At 38.3% G+C, this 19,298-nt stretch overlaps 1 protein-coding gene across 1 annotated transcript in view; it reads left to right on the top strand.

The window, feature by feature from the left end:
- The window catches only part of LOC126233810 (ATP-dependent zinc metalloprotease YME1L-like), a 170,289-nt gene that overhangs the window by 56,246 nt on the left and 94,745 nt on the right, over positions 1–19,298 (top strand). Inside the window, exon 7 of the mRNA XM_049942889.1 lies at positions 8,805–9,030. Within this exon, the coding sequence (XP_049798846.1) occupies positions 8,805–9,030 (226 nt within the window). The remainder of the gene's footprint in view (positions 1–8,804; positions 9,031–19,298) is intronic.

Genomic DNA, 19,298 nt, shown 5'->3' with positions numbered 1-19,298 from the left:
ATTTCAGATTTTGCTGCTAGGGAAGGAACTCATGAACACAACACCAGAGCTAAGGCTAATATAAATATACCAATGTACAGGTTTGCAAGAACTGGAAATTCTCACAAAGAGAACCCACTCAAAATTTTCAACAAATTACGATCTATGTTCGGTCTATGGATCTATTTTTTTTTTTTTTTTTTTTTTAATTTACATGGTACAGCTCGCTATCGGATCACCCATTTTACATCTTTGAGATGCCCGAGGAAGATATTAGCATTTAACAAATTTTCCCATACTCTACTGTATCATTCCAAGGTGTGCTTACATTTTGTATAATTATTCTTCTATGGTTTGTATAATTGTGTCCTGTATACTCTATCCAATTATTATTGCACAGTGTTTACACTACAACATCACAGTATAAGTTATGGACACTAGCTCTTAGAAATATTCCTGTAGCATATTTTATTATTGTGGTGTTTAACATGTATACTACAGGTTAACTGACATTAGTTTAATATTATACACCCTTATGTATACTACAACCTGTATTAAACTACAATGATGAAGCCTATTCCATTGTAAAATGATCAACAGTGAATAAAAATTCTCAATTTTTGAATATGCACCAGGTAGTGCAATCACAATAGAATGGTGGTCCCCCTACTTAACTGCATCCAGGGGTGAATTACAGTTCCTTTTTCTGAATTTTTACTCACTGACAAATGGAGAAAAACTTCTCTTTAGAACGTAAAAAAAATTATTTTTCCTTTTGGCCAGTGTGGGAAATGTAAATTATATGTGTTGCAATTTAAATGATATAAACAAATATTATATAGTGCTAATGCAAATTGTTTGAGGCACCGTGTGATATGTGGTAGTTCTACACAGTAAAAGTAAAATTTTTATAACATCAGCGTCTGATGCTTTGGCTTTTTTTCTATAGCATTGGTGTAATCTTGACACCACATCAATGAATATGGAAGCATAGTTACAGTCAACTGGGTTACAAAATAATTTCTGAAAATGTATTGAATATTCACCCAAAAGATTATTGAACTTTTTGGATTACAGTTTAACAGTACCACAATTTTCATGAATAATCAACCTAAAAAGTTACAGTGTATTCAGATAATAGGAAGTACAAATATTTTAAAAATATCAGGCCAAAAGATGTAGTAATATGTTGTTACATTTAGCCATTTGGATAAGAAAATTTTGAAAAATTTCTTAAACTTGACAAAAATGTAGTTTTCATGTATCATATCTATGAAGTTTTAATTCAGTGATACTTTTTTTTGAGTCATCAGTCTTCTGACTTGTTTGATGTGGCCCACCACAAATTCCTCTCCTGTGGCAACCTCTTCATCTCAGAGTAGCACTTCCTATTTCTTCAATTATTTGCTGAATGTATTCCTCTCTGTCTTTTTCTACAATTTCTGCCCTCTGCACCTCCCTTGAATGTCATGGAAGTCATTCCATGTTGTCTTAACAGATGCCCTATTATCCTGTTCCTTCTCCTTGTTAGTGTTTTCCACATATTCCTTTCCCCTCCAATTCTGCATGGAACATCCTCATTCCTTACCTTATCAGTCCACCTAATATTCAACATTCGTCTGTAACACCACATCTCAAATGCTTTGATTCTCTTCTGGTCTCGTTTTCACAAAGTCCATGTTGCACTTCCATACAATGCTATACTCCAAACGTACGTTCTCAGAAATTTCTCTCTAGCTTGCTTTTGATGTTCTTCTTGCTCCTTCCATCACTGGTTATTTTGTTGCCTATGTAGCAGAATTCCTTTATTTCATCTACTTCATGACCATCAATCCTGGTGTTAAGTTTCTCAATGTTCTCATTTCTGCTACTTCTCATTACTTTCACCTTTGTTCGATGAACTCTCAGTCCGTATTCTGTAGTCATTAGACAACTTATTCCATTCAGCACATCATGTAATTCTTCTTCACTTTCACTCAGAATAGCAATGTCATCAGTGAATTGTGTCATTGATATCCTTTCACCTAGAATTTTGATTCCACTCCTGAGGCGTTCTTTTATTTCCATCATTGCTGCTTTGATGTACAGATCGAACAGTAGGGCTGAAAGATTACATCCTTGTCTTACATCCTTTTTAATCTGAGTATTTGTTCTTGGTCATCCCTGTTGGCTCTTGCACATAATGTATATTACCCATCTCTCCCTATTGTTTGCCCCTATTTTTCTCAGAATTTTGAACATCTTGCACCATTTTACATTGTCGAACACTTTTTCCAAGTTGACAAATCCTATGAACGCTTCTTGATTTTTCTTTAGTCTTGCTTCCATTATCAACTGCAAAGTCAGAATTGTCTCCCTTACCTAAAGCCAAACTGATCATCATCTAACACATCCTCAATTTTCTTTTCCAGTCTTCTGTCTATTATTCTAGTCAGCAACTTGGATGCATGAGCTATTAAGCTGATTGTGTGATAATTCTCACATGTGTCAACTCTTGCAGTCTTCGGAATTGTGTGGATGATATTTTTACGAAAGTCATGTAGTATGTTTCCAGACTCATACATTCTACACACCAATGTGAATAGTCATTTTGTTACCACTTCCCCCAGTGATTTTAGAAATTTTGATGGAATGTTATCTATCCCTTCTGCCTTATTTGATCTTAAGTCTTCCAAGGCTCTCTTAACTTCTGAGTCTAATACTGGATCCCCTATCTCTTCTAAATTGACTCCTGTTGCTAATGTGATTAGACAAATCTTCCCCTTCATAGAGGCCTTCAATGTACTCTTTGCACTCATAACGTTACAACCCTTGCTTTTAATTTCACCAAAGGTTGTTTTGACTTTCCTATATGCTGAGTCAATCTTTCCAATAATCATTTCTTTTTTGATATCTTCATATTTTTCGTACATCCATTTCATAGTAGCTTCCCTGCACCTCCTATTTATTTCATTCCTCAGCAACTTGTATTTCTGTATCCCTGAATTTCCCTGAACATTTTTGTTCTTCCTTCTTTTATTGAGCAACTGAAGTATTTCTTCCATTGCCCATGGTTTCTTCGCAGTTACATTTATGGCCTGTGTTATACTTATAACACAGAAAACAGCATTTACTTTCACTATGTAATATTTTTATTGGCATAAGATAAATCAAAACACTAAGAAATAGTTTTCGACAATCACGGTAACAGTCATAACGAAAGTCTCACACCAACTAGTCAGCAACCAAAGTAAGTAAAACGAAGTACAAAAAAGCAAAGATATTAATATTTGCTGGCTGTTCTGCTACAGAGGAGCAGTGATGAGGAGTAAGTGATAAAAGGGAAGGTAAACATTTAAGGCATGAGGTAATCTTGAAGGCTGAGAGGTGGCCGTATGGTGCGGCCAGCACAGGTAGGAGGATTCGGGGAAGATGAAGGAGAAGGGGGGGGGGTTACTCTTATAAATAAAACATTATTGGAGTCTACATAGGCTGAAATGTCATTTTGTGAAGTACCAGGAGCCACATTGAAGCACTGTAATAGCTTAATGTCTTTCTGGTCAGATGGCACAGAATTGTTTTGAATTTCAAATAAAAAAAGAAAAGTGTCCACAAGTTGTATTTTTATAGAGTCCACATCATAGTCACTCAAGTTCACTTGAAACACTAGTTCTTTACTGCTGGCACTCAGAGGCGTGAAGTATAGGAGAGGGGGGCCTTGACTTGCAGAGAGTGTTTGATTAGCTTGTGGAGAAGGGAGAGGACAGGCCTCTGAAGTTTCCTGCAAAACCAATTCATTATCGTGTATGTCGGTGTCATTAAGGATCCATGCTGGTTTCAAGCGCACAATGGACACAACAGATGGTTTGTTCTTAAAGAGGATCGTATAAGTATTTTCTGAGCGTGACAGGACCCGGTATGGGCCAGTGTAGGGTGGAGCAAGGGGTGGACGCACGGCATCTTCTCTAAGCATCACATAGTTACAAGAACTGAGGTGTGGGTGAATGAAAACGGGAGGGGTAGCATGCGATCGAGGTTGCGGAAAACGTAACTTGGTGATATGCTGTCGAACCTGTCGTACCAACTCGGGAAGTTGATCCTCGGGAAGTAGAGGAGGATCATCAAGAAAATCCGCCGGAAGTGCGAGGTTTTCTCCGTATACCGTCTCAGCAACTGGCGCTTTAAGGTCTTCTTTGAAAACCGTCCTCAAATCTAAAAGGACCCAGGGGAGTGCCTCAGTCCAAGAGGAAGAATGGCACATGAGAGCAACCTTCTGGGTACGGTGCCATCGTTCTATTAGGCCGTTAGATTGCGGGTGATAGGCTGTAGTTCTGAATTTGTTGATACCACACAGTTGACAGAGGTGATTAAACAGATTAGATTCAAACTGTCTCCAATGGTCTGTGGTAAGTGAAGTAGGGCAACCAAAACGAGAAAGCCAATGGTGGACAAAAGCGTTAGCTACAGTGTCGGCCGTAATGTCCACAATGGGGATAGCCTCGGCCCAACGTGTGGTACGATCTCTCATGGTCAGTAAGTAACGGAAGTTGTTAGATATCGGTGACGGACCGACGATGTCCAAATGGACATGACGGAATCTACCTGAGGGCACAGTAAATTTGCCTAATGGGGGCTTAGTATGTTTGTGTATTTTGGCTCTCTGGCAAGGTATGCATGCTCTTGCCCACCAATTACAATCTCTTTTTACATTAGGCCAAACGTATCTCTCTGTAATGAGGCGCGTAGTCGCGCGAATGCTCGGGTGAGCGAGATTGTGGATTGTGTCGAAAACGTCTTTCCTAAGAACTTTAGGGACTATAGGACGAGGATGACCTGTTTTAATGTCACAATACAAAGAGCAATCATCAGTAGGGAAGGGAAGTAGAGCAATTTGTAAAGGAAGTATCAGAGACAGGGAGAAGGTGCTGTATCTCTGGGTCGGATAGCTGGAGTGGTGAGGATCAATAGCTGTCTTCAGGGAGGACAGGCGTGACAGGTAGTCTGCTGCAACATTGTCATTACCCCTGATATATTGAAAGACTGAAACATATTGTAATACCAAATCCATATGGCAAAACCTTCTGGGTAGTACATCTAATGCTGGTTTGCGGAGCGCCTCGACAAGGGGCTTGTGATCTGTGTAAACTGTCACAAGTCGAGCTTCAATATCTGTACGAAAGTACTTTACGGCTTCATAAATGGCGTAAAGTTCACGATCAGATGTGGACCACTTTCTTTGCGTTTTGGTGAGCTTTTTTGAAAAGAAACGCAGGGGTGTAATAGCTGTTGGTAGGGTATGTTGCAAAACTGTGCCAATGGCATTATCGCTAGCGTCTGTGGTTATTGTCAGGGAGGCATCAGGGTGAGGGTGAGACAGGGTAATAGTGTTCACCAAGGCGTACTTAAGCGAGTCGAAGGCTCGCTACATGGTCTGATCCCAGTTGTTGGTGGCATTGTGCGTAGGAAACCATGGAAAGGCAGTGTAGAGGCACCATTAGTATCATGTTGTAGTCTGAAAGGAGCGGAAGGTGAGCGATGTGGTGATGTCGATGTAAACGGCCACATTGTCGAATCGGATGTATGTTGCACATCGGAGGTCACCAGTATGGCGCATGTTACACTTATAACACAGAAAACACCATTTACTTTCACTATGTAATATTTTTATTGGCACAAGATAAATCAAAACACTAAGAAATAGTTTTCGACAATCACGGTAACAGTCATAACAAAAGTCTCACACCAAGTAGTCAACAACCAAAGTAAGTAAAACGAAGTACAAAAAAGCAAAGATATTAATATTTGCTGGCAGTTCTGCCATACATTCTTTGTGCCTATATTTTTCCTTCCAATATCTATGATTGCCCTTTTGAGAGATGTCCATGCCTCTTCAATTTTAATGCCTACTGCAGTATTCCATATTGCTGCATCTCTAGCCTTAGAGAATTCAAGAGTATCTCATCATTCCTTAGTACTTCCGTACCTCACATCTGCACATATTGATTCTTCCTGACTAAGCTCTTAAACTTCAGCCTTCATCACTGCTGTATTATGATCTGGGTCTATATCTGTTCCTGGGTATGCCTTATAATCCAATATCTAATTTCAGAATCTCTGTCTGACCATGATGTAATCTAACTGAAATCTTCCCATATCACCCAGCTGTGATATTACATAGTCCAAATAATGTTTTAGATTTTGGATAAACCAGTCTATGTGTATTTGGGTGAGGATTCTCTAGAATTTCAAAAGAAGCAATATAAATGTCAATAAATAAAGAAATCTCCACATTTTAGAACCATGATTGAAATAAAGGCACACACTGTTACATATGCTGCATTTTGGTACTAATTTGAAGTTCTTTATTCTTTGTCAGATTTCTGAAACTTGGATACTTATCGCATCTCCATTTTTTAATTTTTGCAATTTTCTTACCACTACTTCCTTCTTAAAAACACGTATACTGTATCTTCCTGTGTCATGTAAACATTTTTCTTCCCATTTTTTTCTTTTGGCTCTAATATTTGCACATATTAATTCCTAACTTAACTGTTTCTCTCTTATCATAGGTTGGACAATAAACAAACCACTAGTATTTCCCCATTTCTTTTTTTTTATTTTCTCCCACAAGTTTGAATACAAGTTTTAATTTATTTTTGCTACGGTGTCTCAGGTCTTGATTCTCATTTTCTACTACCCTCATGACTTGTGTCTGACAAACACCACCAGGCAATAGCTTCTTTTCTAATACAATTCCCCAAGTAATCATATTTTCCATTTTCTCACCCTTCTCATCTTATCGCCATCATCACGACATACATTCAAACATACCTGCCCTATTTCAATGTAAGTACCAATATTAACTTCAAGATTCTCACAATTACTTCCAATAATACTCTCTTCACTATTTTCTATTTCAACATTATTTTCACCTTGTTCCACTCTATACATCAGGTTATCAGCATTCTGCAAATTACTGTTGTCTACCACTACATCACACCCTTCTTCATTATATAATTTTCCCGGTTGTGAAACTACATGATCTTTCTCTCTCCCTTCAGTTCCTGCTGCACCACTTTTAGTCCAACCATGAAAATTTTCAATAATCTCCTCCCTGAAATATGGGCTTTAAATTTTCTTTACTTCTATCCCTTTTATTTTTTCTTAAGTTTACAGAAACATCAGGATCTACTTCACTAGTTCTAAATTTTGACATAGTCCAAATACAAAACAAATTACTGTTGATTATATGCTTTTCACTCATATTCTTTTTCATGTCATTCCACCAGTTTTGGTATAAAGTTTTACTAATTTTTGCTAACTGATTCAAAAATAATTCTCTGTTCATGTTATTTCCAAATTGATTCCACAAACCAGTCTGAGCTGCTGGAGGTTGTGGCCAAGTGCGTGTGAGGTGTGCTTGCTTGTGTGGAAGAATATGTGTGTTTCCTTTCCTGAAGAAGGCTTTGGCTGAAAGCTAAATGTGTAAATTTCTTTTCATTGTGCCTGTCTGCAACTCAACATGTCATCTTTATGTTGAGAAGCAATCTATCTTTTTCTTATATTGTTGATCTATGTAAATGATTCTGGTAAAAGGTATTCTAAAGAGACTTCTTACATTACACTTGTCCACTCTCTTCTGGATTATTGCTATGTGTTGTGAATCTGCATCAGATAGGATCAACGGAGAACTCAAAAAGCTCAGAGAAGAGTAGCTCATTTTGTATCATGAAATTGAGGTGAGAGTGCCCCAGATATGATAACAAATGGAAATCATTGAAACATAGGCATTTTTCATTGTGGCAGGATCTTCTCATGAAATTTCAGTCACTATCTTTCTCCTCAGAGTGTGTGAAAATATTTTTTTGTGTCCACCTACATACTGAGAACAGATCATCACAATAAATTTAGGCAAATCAGAGCTCTCAGAAAGAGTTTACTGTTCACTTCTACTGCATGCTGTTCAAGAGTGGAAGGGTAGAGATGTAGTTTGAAAGTGGTTAGATGAACCTTCTGCCAGGTACTTAATTGTGAAATGCAGAGTAATCATGTGGATGTGGAAGTAGATTTTAATTGATAGGATGCCTGTCACACCTCACTGCCTCAAATTTAGATTTCTGCATTTGTAACTGCCTGTCAGAGCTCATTCTCAGCCAAGGTCTTTGTCAAAATGAGTGCCCTGCTATTTTCTAATGTCAAACAATGATAAAGCACAACTCATTCAAGCCATTACATAAATTAGATCAAATTTTATAAAGGCAAGTATTACCATATGACAGTGCAATCAACCAAATGTGGAACACCATGAACAAATCAAACAGCACACACAAAGAAGATAAATTCTGGAAGCCCACTGTAATTGTAAGTAAGTACTAATTAATGTATGTATTCTGTTATGGAAGAGTAATGCAAGCCTTAATTTGCATGTGAGTAAAGAATACAGTAGACAGATATGCATATCCCAAGTTTAATACAGTGTTTTGTAGTGATTTGACTTATTTGTTTTGTAACATTGTAGGTTGCCAGACAGGCATATGCATCTCACCATCAATATATCTGTTGGTAATGTTTTTTTCCCTACCTATGTGCATACAAAGTGGGCTTCCATAATACATCTTCTACATGTATGCTTTTTGACTTACTTACTCTATTCAGTAGTTGGTTATTACACAATTGTATGAATGTCTGAAGATGGAATACATAAGTCTGAAATCTATAAAATATTGTCCATATAAACAGCAAAAATAAAGACAGGTAATTGGAACACGTAAAACATTGCTACTATTAAGAATTCTTGGACTTTGAAAGTACATATTTTTTAAAGTGGAACATTGTTTTGTTTTCAGGTACCTGTGCCTGATTATGTGGGACGTAAGGAAATCCTTTACTTATACTTGGGCCGTATACTCAGCAGGGATGTTGATGTTGAAATGTTAGCACGGGGTACTACTGGTTTCACAGGAGCAGACCTCGAAAGTATGGTGAACCAAGCAGCAATTAGAGCTGCTATTGATGGTGACGATTTTGTTTCTATGAAGCACCTTGAAGATGAAAGGGACAAAGTTCTTATGGGTAAGCAGGTACAATATTTTCTCACCCAGTTACTCCCAGTCTCATCTTCCCTCTCCTCTTTGGCGCACAGGGCAATGTGAAAAATTGTAAATTTATATTAATCGTCCATGAGTATGGGCCGATTTTTGGCATAAATCAGAAATAATAAGTGACCCAGAAAAGAAACCTGAGGAACTCCAGTATGAGAAATCCCTAGTCTTATTCCGCTGAGGCTTCCATTTTGCAGTCCATTGCTTCCAAAATTACTTCCTGCTTCCTACTGTTGAAATAGAATTTTAGCAAATTGTCTAATGATCCAGTAATGTCATATGATCAAGACATAAGGGTGTCAAGAGTACAAAGGAAATCCATTGTTAAATGTAGAGTAGAGAGAGGGATAGGTGAAAAGAGTACACTGATGGCCTGTATGAGGGGAAGGACCTGACTGTTCACAAGATATAAGAACAAATTAATGTCTGTTGGGTAGACTTAACAGGATCCAATATTTGAGTCTTGAGTGTTACAGAGGTTTAGAAGAAGTAAACAAGACAGGAAGGATAGATAACATTCTAGTGAATAAATCATTTTGGGAAGTGGCACCGAAATAATAATAAAAGCTAGACTGTGGAATCAGCAAGACTGGAGACATGTGGTGGTGGTTAGTGTTTAACGTCCCGTCGACAACGAGGTCATTAGAGACGGAGCTCATGCTCGGGTTAGGGAAGGATTGGGAAGGAAATCGGCCGTGCCCTTTCAAAGGAACCATCCCGGCATTTGCCTGAAGCGATTTAAGGAAATCACGGAAAACCTAAATCAGGATGGCTGGAGACGGGATTGAACCGTCGTCCTCCCGAATGCGAGTCCAGTGTGCTAACCACTGCGCCACCTCGCTCGGTTTGGAGACATGTCACATGACTTTCAAGAGACCCAGACAATCCTGAAGTTATCAAATGCAGATAAATGTGAGATCTGTCATAGGGTCAGCTTAATAAATCATGAATTCAAGCTGATGACAAGAATAATACATAGAATAACGGAAAAGAAAATTGAGGATTTGTTAAATGACAATCAGTGTAACTTTAGGACAGTTAAAACAACTAGGAAGGCAGTTATGGTGTTGTGCTTGATAATTTAGACACAAATTATGAAAAATCATCATCCTTTAAAAGGAATTATTGATTAAAATGTGTTAGACAATATAAAACTGTGCAGGATGCAGGCATAATCTATAGGGAACAATGAGTAACATACAAGAATGATAGACCAAGAGAGAAGTGATCTGATTAACATTGGTGCAAGGCAGGGACATAGTAGTCTTTCTCCCCTATTTTTCAGCCTGTTTGTTGATGATACAATAACAGAAATAAAATAAAGTTTTAGGAATGGGATTAAGATTTAGGATAAAAAGATGCCAGTGATAAGATTAACTGATGACATTGTTATCTTCAGCAATCATTAGAAAGAATTATACGACGTGCTGAACAAAATTAATTTTACTGAGCACAGAAGATGTATCAAAAGTCAACCAAAGAATGACAAAAGTAATGAGGAGTAACAAAAATGAGATTAGTGGTGAACTCAACATCAAATTGAGTTTGCATAGTAGATAGAAAGACAGACGGAGGAATTCTGCTACCTAGGAAATAAATAAATACATGATGGTCCAGTCCTGTTCATATGTTATGTAAATGATTTCACAAGTTCTCTAGCCAGTAAGCAATTGGTCACTATGTACGCTGATGATACATCTGGCGTCTGTTGTGCAGACAGTGAGACCGGTCTAGTTGAAGAAATTCGTAGCTTTATTGAAAAGGCAAGAGCACACTTCGAAAAAGACAATTTGAAAGTAAACATGGAAAAAACAAATATCATTCATTTTAAACCCAGTGGCATAAACAGGCACAACATTGAGACTATGGAAAGAAACTCTGTCAAATAGCTGTTCAGATTGTAAATTCTTGGGACTATACATAGACGATAGACTCTCATGGAAGCAGCAAGTTGACCATGTCTGCAAAAAAAAAAAAAAAAAAAAAATACAGTGTATATGTATTAAGAAGATTATCACCATATCTCAATTCGGAAACTCTAAGGACTGTATATTGTGGGTTAGTATACCCTTTCTTGTCATATGTGATAGTGCTGTGGAGCAGCACATGCCAAACAAATACAAAAAGAGTCTTCATACTGCAAAAGCGAGCCTTAAGGATTGTAGCAAAAGTAAAACAAAGAACCTCTTGTAAAACACTGTTCACTAGACACAATATTCTTACAGTTTATGCCATGTATATACTAGAAACCATAATGCTAGTGAAAGAAGACACTAAGATCACAAAAAGAAATATGGACATCCACAACTATGAAACGAGGCATAAAAAAGACTTTCATATGGTTACCAGAAGATTAACTCTAACAGCTAAAAGTCCTTATATCCACGGAGCTGTCTTCCACAATTCATTACCGGATGAAATCAAAACAGTGATGGGCCATACTTTTAAAAAATGTGTCAAGCAGTGGCTTATTAAAAAACTGCCCCTATAATCTTGACCTAAATGAATTATGATGTAATAAGGAAGTAGATGTAATAAGAAATTATGTAAAAAGGAAATTGTAGTTGAAAAAATTATTTTTTATTTTTTTATATACTTTATATACATTTATGATATAATAAGAAATTAATTTTTATTGTTTTATATACCTTATATACATTTATAATGTAGTAAGAAATAATGTAAAGTGAAAACTCTAATTGTAAAAATTTCACATTTATTCTTTATATACTTTGTTAAAAATGCACATGCATGAAAAAATTACGTGTTATGAGCAAATTAAATAAATAAATACATAAAGCAAGGAGAACCTAAGAAGCAGACCAGGACATGCAAAGAGGACATTCTTTGGTAAAAGAAGTCTACTAATACCAAACAAAGGCCTCACTGTGGTATAAAATTTCTTATAATATATACAATGCAACTCAAAAGTCCTTTAACATTTGAAAATGCACTAATTCACCGAATAATGTAGGTAGAGAGGTAAAAATTGATAAACATGCTTGAAACCAAAAGTAAGTGCAAAAACTGGCTAACAAATGGTGCTGGACAGCAACACATCAGTGATACCACATGAGAAACATGTATAAAATGAGCTGTAGTGAGCCAGGGAGTGAGATCATCCCTATCCTGGCTAATAAACACTTGTTGGAAGATATGACTTTTATACAGGATGGCACTCCACCCCACATTGCTCCATGTGCGAAAGATCTCATGCGCACATTGTTTGGTAAGGATTGCATGCTTAGCAGCCATGACTATCATGATTGGCCTCTCAGATCTCCAGACCTCAATCTGTGTGGTTATTGGTTGTGGGATTAGCTGAAGTCTCAAGGCTATTGCAGTCTTCTGATGTTATTGTTGTTGATTTTGCTGCTATGGTCTTCAGTTTGAAGACTGGTTTGATGCAGCTTTTCATGTTGCTCTATCCTGTACAAGCCTCTTCATCTCTGATAACTATTGCAACATACACTGAAGACCCAAGAAACTGATACACCTGCCTAATATTGCGTAGGACCCCTGCGAGCATGCAGAAGTGCCGCAACATGACATGGCGTGGACTCGGCTAATGTCTGAAGTAATGCTGTAGGGAACTGACACAATGAAACCTCCAGGGATGTCCATAAATCCATAAGAGTACACAGATCTGGAGATCTCTTCTGAACAGCAAGTTGCAAGACATCCCAGATATGCTCAATAACATTCATGTCTGGGGAGTTTGGTGGCCAGCAGAAGTGTTTAAACTCAGAGGAGTGTTCCTGGAGCCACTCTGTAGCAATTCTGGATGTCTGGGGCGTTGCACTGTCCTACTAGAGTCGCTCAAGTCCATTGGAATGTACGATGAACTCGAATGTATGCAGGTAAATGGAAATGAGCATTTGGCGTCATTGGCCGGGAGGCCCCTTACGGGGCGGGTCAGGCCGCCTCGGTGCATGTCTTTTTACATTTGACGCCACATTGGGCGACCTGTGTGCCAGATGGGGATGACATGATGATGAAGACAACACGACACCCAGCCCCTGAGCAGAGAAAATCCCCAACCCAGCCGGGAATCGAACTCAGGGCCCTTAGGACGGCAGTCCGTCATGCTGACCATTCAGCTATCGGGGCGGACTAATGTATGCAGGTGATCAGGCAGGATGCTCAAATATGTGTCACCTGTCAGAGTCGTATCTAGACATATCAGGGGTCCCGTATCACTCAAACTGCACACGCCCCACACCATTACAGAGCCTCCACAAGTTTGAACAGTCACCTGCTGACAGGCAGGATCCATGGATTCATGAGGTTGTCTCCATACCCATACATTTCTATCTGCTCATTACAATCTGAAACGAGACTCGTTGGACTAAGTTAGGCATAATGGGCATTCAAATGAAACCCAGTCACTAGCGTAAAGTAATGGTAATGATTTTATTAACTCAAAAATGTTGTGAATTACATGACACATACTCAAAAATAGTCGCCAAAACTGTTGGCACATTTATCCCATTGTGACACTAGCTGATCAATTCCATCCGTGAAGAAGCTAGTAGGTTGCTTTCAGATCCAGACCTGGACCCAGTTACACACTCCATCATCTGTTGCAAATCGATGTCCGTGAATAGCTTGTTTTAGAGGTCCAAACACATGAAAGTCACACAGTGAAAGGTCAGGACTGTACAGTGGATGTTCCAGCATTTCCCATCGAAACTGCTGCAATGTCATCTTCACCACATGCAGGAGGATAATGCCAATGTACAACATGCCTTGGCATTTCGACTTGATGGCTCATTTAAGGTTCTGTAAAGTAGCTTGATAACACTGGGTGTTGGTGGTTCCCAGTTCCAGGAACTCGACAAGCATGTTCGGTAGTGGACGATAACTTGTGTGACCACCTTCTCTTCGGTGTGAAACCACACTGGCACTATGCAACATTAAACAGTGTGCAACATCTCTACCAGTAGATGGCGCCACCATACCCACAGTTTGCCTTACATGTAAGGCTAAGGTAGACACACTGACCAGGTTTCATTTGAATATTTTCAGTCGTCATCACTCCAACGTTGGTGTTGACAGGCCCTAGTGAGGCACAAAGCTTTGTGTCATGCAGTCATCAAGGGTACACGAGTGGGTCTTAGGCTCTGAAAGCCTGTATTGATGATGTTTCATCGAATGGTTCACATACAGACCCTTTTTGATGGCCCAGCATGGAAATCTGCAGCAATTTGAGGAAGGGTTGCACTTCTGTCTCATTGAATGATTCTCTTCAGTCGTCATTGGTCCTTTTCTTGCAGGATTTTTTTTTTTTCAGTTGCTGTGATGTTGGAGATTTGATGTTTTACCTGACTCTTGATATTCGTGGCACACTTGTGAAATGGTCGTACGGGGAAATCCCCACTTCATCACTACCTTGGAGATGCTATGTCTCATCGCTTGTGCGCTGGCTATAACACCACATTCAAAGTCACTTAAATCTTGATAACCTGCCATTGTAGCAGTAGTAACTGATCTAACAACTGTGACAGACACTTGTTGTCTTATGTAGGCGTTGCTTACTACAACGCTATATTCTGCCTATTTGCATATCTCTGCATTTAAATATGCATCCCTGTAGCAGTTTCTTTGGTGCTTCAGTGTATGTCCTTATGAATCTGTTTACTGTAGTCATCTCTTGGTCTTCATCTATAATTTTTACCCCCCAACACTGCCCGCCAATACTAAATTGGTGATCCATTGGCATCTCAGAATTTGTTCTAACAACTTATCCCTTCTTCTAGTCAGATTTGCCACAAATTTCTTTTCTCACCAGCTCTTTTCAGTACTTCCTCATTAGTCACATGATCTACCCATCTAATGATTAGAATTCTTCTGCAGTATCACATTTCAGTAGCTACTATTCCCTTCTTGTTTAAACTTCATGTTTCACACCCATACAAATACTTTCAGAAAAAACTTCCTAATGCTCAAATCAATATTCAGTGTTAACAAACTCTTCTTCAGAAATGTTTTCCTTGCCATTGTCAGTGTACATTTAATATCCTCTGTACTTTGGCCATCAGCTGTACTGTTGCCCAAACAGCGAAACTAATCTTCAACTGTCAGGTCTTGTTTCCTAATGTAACTCCATCAGCATCAGCCAATTTAATTAGACTGCATTCCATTATCATTGTTTTGCTTTTGTTGACATTCATCTTATATCTTCCTTTCAAGACACTGTCCATTCCATTCAACTGCTCTTCCTAGTCCTTCGCTGTCTCTGACAGAATAACAGTATCATTGACAAACCTCAGAGTTTTTATTTCTTCTTCTTGAACTTTGAATACTAATTCATTTTTGTCTTGATTTCCTTTACTGCTTGCTTAGTGAACAGATTGTATAACATGTATGATAAGCCACAAGCCTGTCTCAATTCCTTCTCAACCACTACTTCCCTTTCATGCCCCTTGGCTCTTAACTGCCATCTGGTTTTTGTACAGTTTGTACATAGCCTCTTGCTCCCTTTATTTTACCCCTGCTACCTTCAGAATTTCAAAGAGTATTCCAATCAACACTGCCAAAAGCTTTCTCTACGTCTGCAAATGCTACAAATGTAGGTTTGCCTTTCCTTAACCTACTTTTTGAGATAAGTCATAGGCTCAGTAATGTCTTGTGTGTTCCTACATCTCTGGAAACCAAACTGATCTTCCCCAAGGTGGGCTTCTATCAGTTTTTTTCCATTCTTCTATAAAGAATTTGCATTAGTATTTTGCAACTATGACTTGCTAAACTAGTAGTTCAGTAATTTTCACAACTGTCAGCATCTGCTTTCTTTGGAATTGAAATTATTGCATCCTTCTCCCTACAGAAAAATTAAAGAGATCTTTGGAGAAAAGAGAACCACTTGCATGAATATCAAGAGCTCAGATGGAAACCCAGTTCTAAGCAAAGAAGGGAAATCAGAAAGGTGGAAGGAGTATATAGAGGGTCCATGCAAGGGTGATGTTCTTGACGACAATATTATAGAAATGGAAGAGAATGTAGATGAAGATGAAATAGGAGACATGATGTTGCATGAAGAGTGTGACAGAGCACTGAAAGACCTCAGTTGAAACAAGGCCTAACAAAACTCTACCATCTAGTGAGCAAGATGTATGAGACAGGCGAAATAACCTCAGACTTCAAGAAGAATATAATAATTCCAATCCCAAAGAAAGCAGGTGTTGCCAGATGTGAAAATTACTGAACTATCAGTTTAATCAACCACGGCTGCAAAATACTAACATGAATTCTTTACAGACAAATGGAAAAACTGGTAGAAGCCGACCTCAGGTAAGATCAGTTTGGATTCCGTAGAAATGTTGGAACACTTGAGGCAATACTGACCCTACGAGTTATCTTAGAAAATAGATTAAGGAAAGGCAAACCTACGTTTCTAGCATTTGTAGACTTAGAGAAAGCTTTTGACAATGTTGACTGGAATACTCTCTTTCAAATTCTGAAGGTGGCAGAGGTAAAATACAGGGAGCAAAAGGCTATTTACAATTTGTACAGATACCAAATGGCAGTTATAAGAGTCGAGGGACATGAAAGGGAAGCACTGATTGGGAAGGGAGTGAGAAAGGGTTGTAGCCTATCCCCAATGTTAATATTGAGCAAGCAGTAAAGGAAACAAAAGAAAAATTCAAAGTAGGAATTAAAATCCATGGAGAAGAAATAAAAACTTTGAGGTTCGGTGATGACATTGTAATTCTGTCAGAGACAGCAAAGGACCTGGAAGAGCAGCTGAATGGAATGGATAGTGTCTTGAAAGGAGGATATAAGATGAACATCAACAGAAGCAAAATGAGGATAACGGAATGTAGTCAAATTATATCGGGTGATGCTGCAGGAATTAGATCAGGAAATGATACACTTAAAGTAGTAAAGGAGTTTTGCTATTTGGGGAGCAAAATAACTGATGATGGTCGAAGAAGAGAGGATATAAAACGTAAACTGTCAATGGCAAGGAAAGCGTTTCTGAAGAAGAAAAATTTGTTAACATCGAGTATATTTAAGTGTCAGGAAGTCGTTTCTGAAAGTATTTGTATGGAGTGTTGCCATGTATGGAAGTGAAACGTGGATGATATGTATTTTAGGCAAGAAGAGAATAGAAGCTTTCGATATGTGGTGCTACAGAAGAATGCTGAAGATTAAATGGGTAGATCACATAACTAATGAGGAGGTATTGAATAGAATTGGAGAGAAGAGAAATTTGTGGCACAACTTGACGAGGAGAAGGGATCGGTTGGTGGGGCATATTCTGAGGCATCAAGGGATCACCAATTTAGTATAGGAGGGCAGTGTGGAGGGTAAAAATCGTAGAGGGAGACCAAGAGATGAATACAATAAACAGAGTGAAGGTTGCAGTAGATACTGGGAGATGAAGAAGCTTGCACAGGATAGAGTAGCACGGAGAGCTGCATGAAACCAGGCTCAGGACTGATGACCACAACATCAACAACAACACATACTTCTTGAAGTCTGGGGGTATTTTGCCTGTCTCATGCACCTTGCACACTAGATGGAAGTCTTTTGTCATGACTGGCTCTTGCGAATCTATCAGCAGTTCTGACGGAATGTTGTCTACTCCTAGGGTCTTGTTTCGACTTCAGTCTTTCAGTGATCCGTCATATTCTTTTCACAGTATCATATTTTCCATCTTATCTGCACCTGCATCCTCTTTAATTTCTTTAATAAGTTCATCTCACTCTTATAGACCCTTTATATATTCCCTTACTTTAGCTTTCCCTTCTTTGTTTAGGGCTGGTTTTCTGTCTGAGCTCTTGATATTCATACAGCTGCTTCTTGTTTCTCCAAAGCTCTCTTCAATTTTCCTGTATGTCGTATGTCTCTTTCCTCTGGTGATATATGCTTCTAACTCCTTACATTTGTCCTCTAGACATTCCTGCTTAACCATTTTGCGCTTGTTGTCAGTCTCATTTCCCACCTCATTAGGGATGCTAAAAGATAGCATTCTACAGCAGTTTCTCATCATACCTGCTGATATGCTGTATAGTGCTGTTCACAACCTTGTCCCATGACTACTGGTGTTGCTGATGAATGATGGCTGACATGTTGAGCATTTTTATAAAGAATATTGTCTTTGCTAAAAATCAATTGTTATGCTAATTATTGCATTCATATATTATGAAGCGCAACTTGTTGGTCATTTTTTGCAATTTTTGTGGTTTCAATAAAATTCTATGTCATTTCAAGCATCTGTGTCAGTTTTTACCTCTCAAGCTATATTATTCTGGGAAGTACTGAATTTTCAAATGTTGCAGGACATTTGAGTCACCCTGTAATTGGAGCGCAGCATTGTATAGAAGTGAATTATAGACTGATGGAAAATTGGAAAAGGAAAGGATCAAAGATTTGGGATATGGTGCTACAGAAAGATGTTGGAACTTAAGTGGACTGACAAGAAGTGAGTTGAATTTCCATAGAATTGGCAAGGAAAGGAATATTTATAGATAATACAAGAAGGAGGGACAGAATGATAAGACATGTTAAGACATCAAGCAGTAACTTCCATTTTGTTAGAGGGAGCCATTGAGGGCATACAGAGATTGGAATACATCCAGAAAATAATTGAGGAGATAAGGTGTAAATTGTACTTCATAATTAAGTTGTTGGTATGGGAGAGGAAGCTGTGGTAGTCCAATTCAAATCAGTCAGAAGACTGATAATGCTGAACATTTTACAATAACAGTTAATTGTCAGTGCTAGAAAGGGCTTTTGTCAGTTCACATAATGTGCACACTGGCAAACAGTTGTAAATTACATTCGCCTAAGATGACATCCACAGATGTGAAGGATTTCAGTCCAGTCAATATATTCTTAAAACCAAATGCATTTCAGTGACATGTGATGTAGATGTTTGTCAACCTTAGCATGCTACAATTTTTAAATGCAGGAAGGCTTCTTTGTCCTTTTCTTAATATTGTCATAATAAATTTTCAGATTTTCCCAGCAGCTATTTGTCCCTATGATCTGTGAATTAAACTCAACAGAATCTTCTTTCCACTCCTTTTCTCTGTTCGCTCTAGTGAATATCAGTTTTTTACCTTTGCTGTGTCTTTATACTGACCGAGTGGGATTTCCATCAATAAATTTATTTCAGCTGGGGAGAAAATTGAATATATCCCCTTTGTCTGCTTACTTTTCTCTTTCTTTAACACACAACACCTTCAATTATAAATACTGTCTAGCAGTGACGTACAATTAATATGTGCAGTC

The sequence above is a fragment of the Schistocerca nitens genome, chromosome 1, assembly GCF_023898315.1.
Source record: "Schistocerca nitens isolate TAMUIC-IGC-003100 chromosome 1, iqSchNite1.1, whole genome shotgun sequence".
Taxonomy (NCBI): domain Eukaryota; kingdom Metazoa; phylum Arthropoda; class Insecta; order Orthoptera; family Acrididae; genus Schistocerca; species Schistocerca nitens.
Note: the sequence above shows the minus strand (reverse complement) of the source record. Positions and strands in the feature narration are given on the sequence as shown.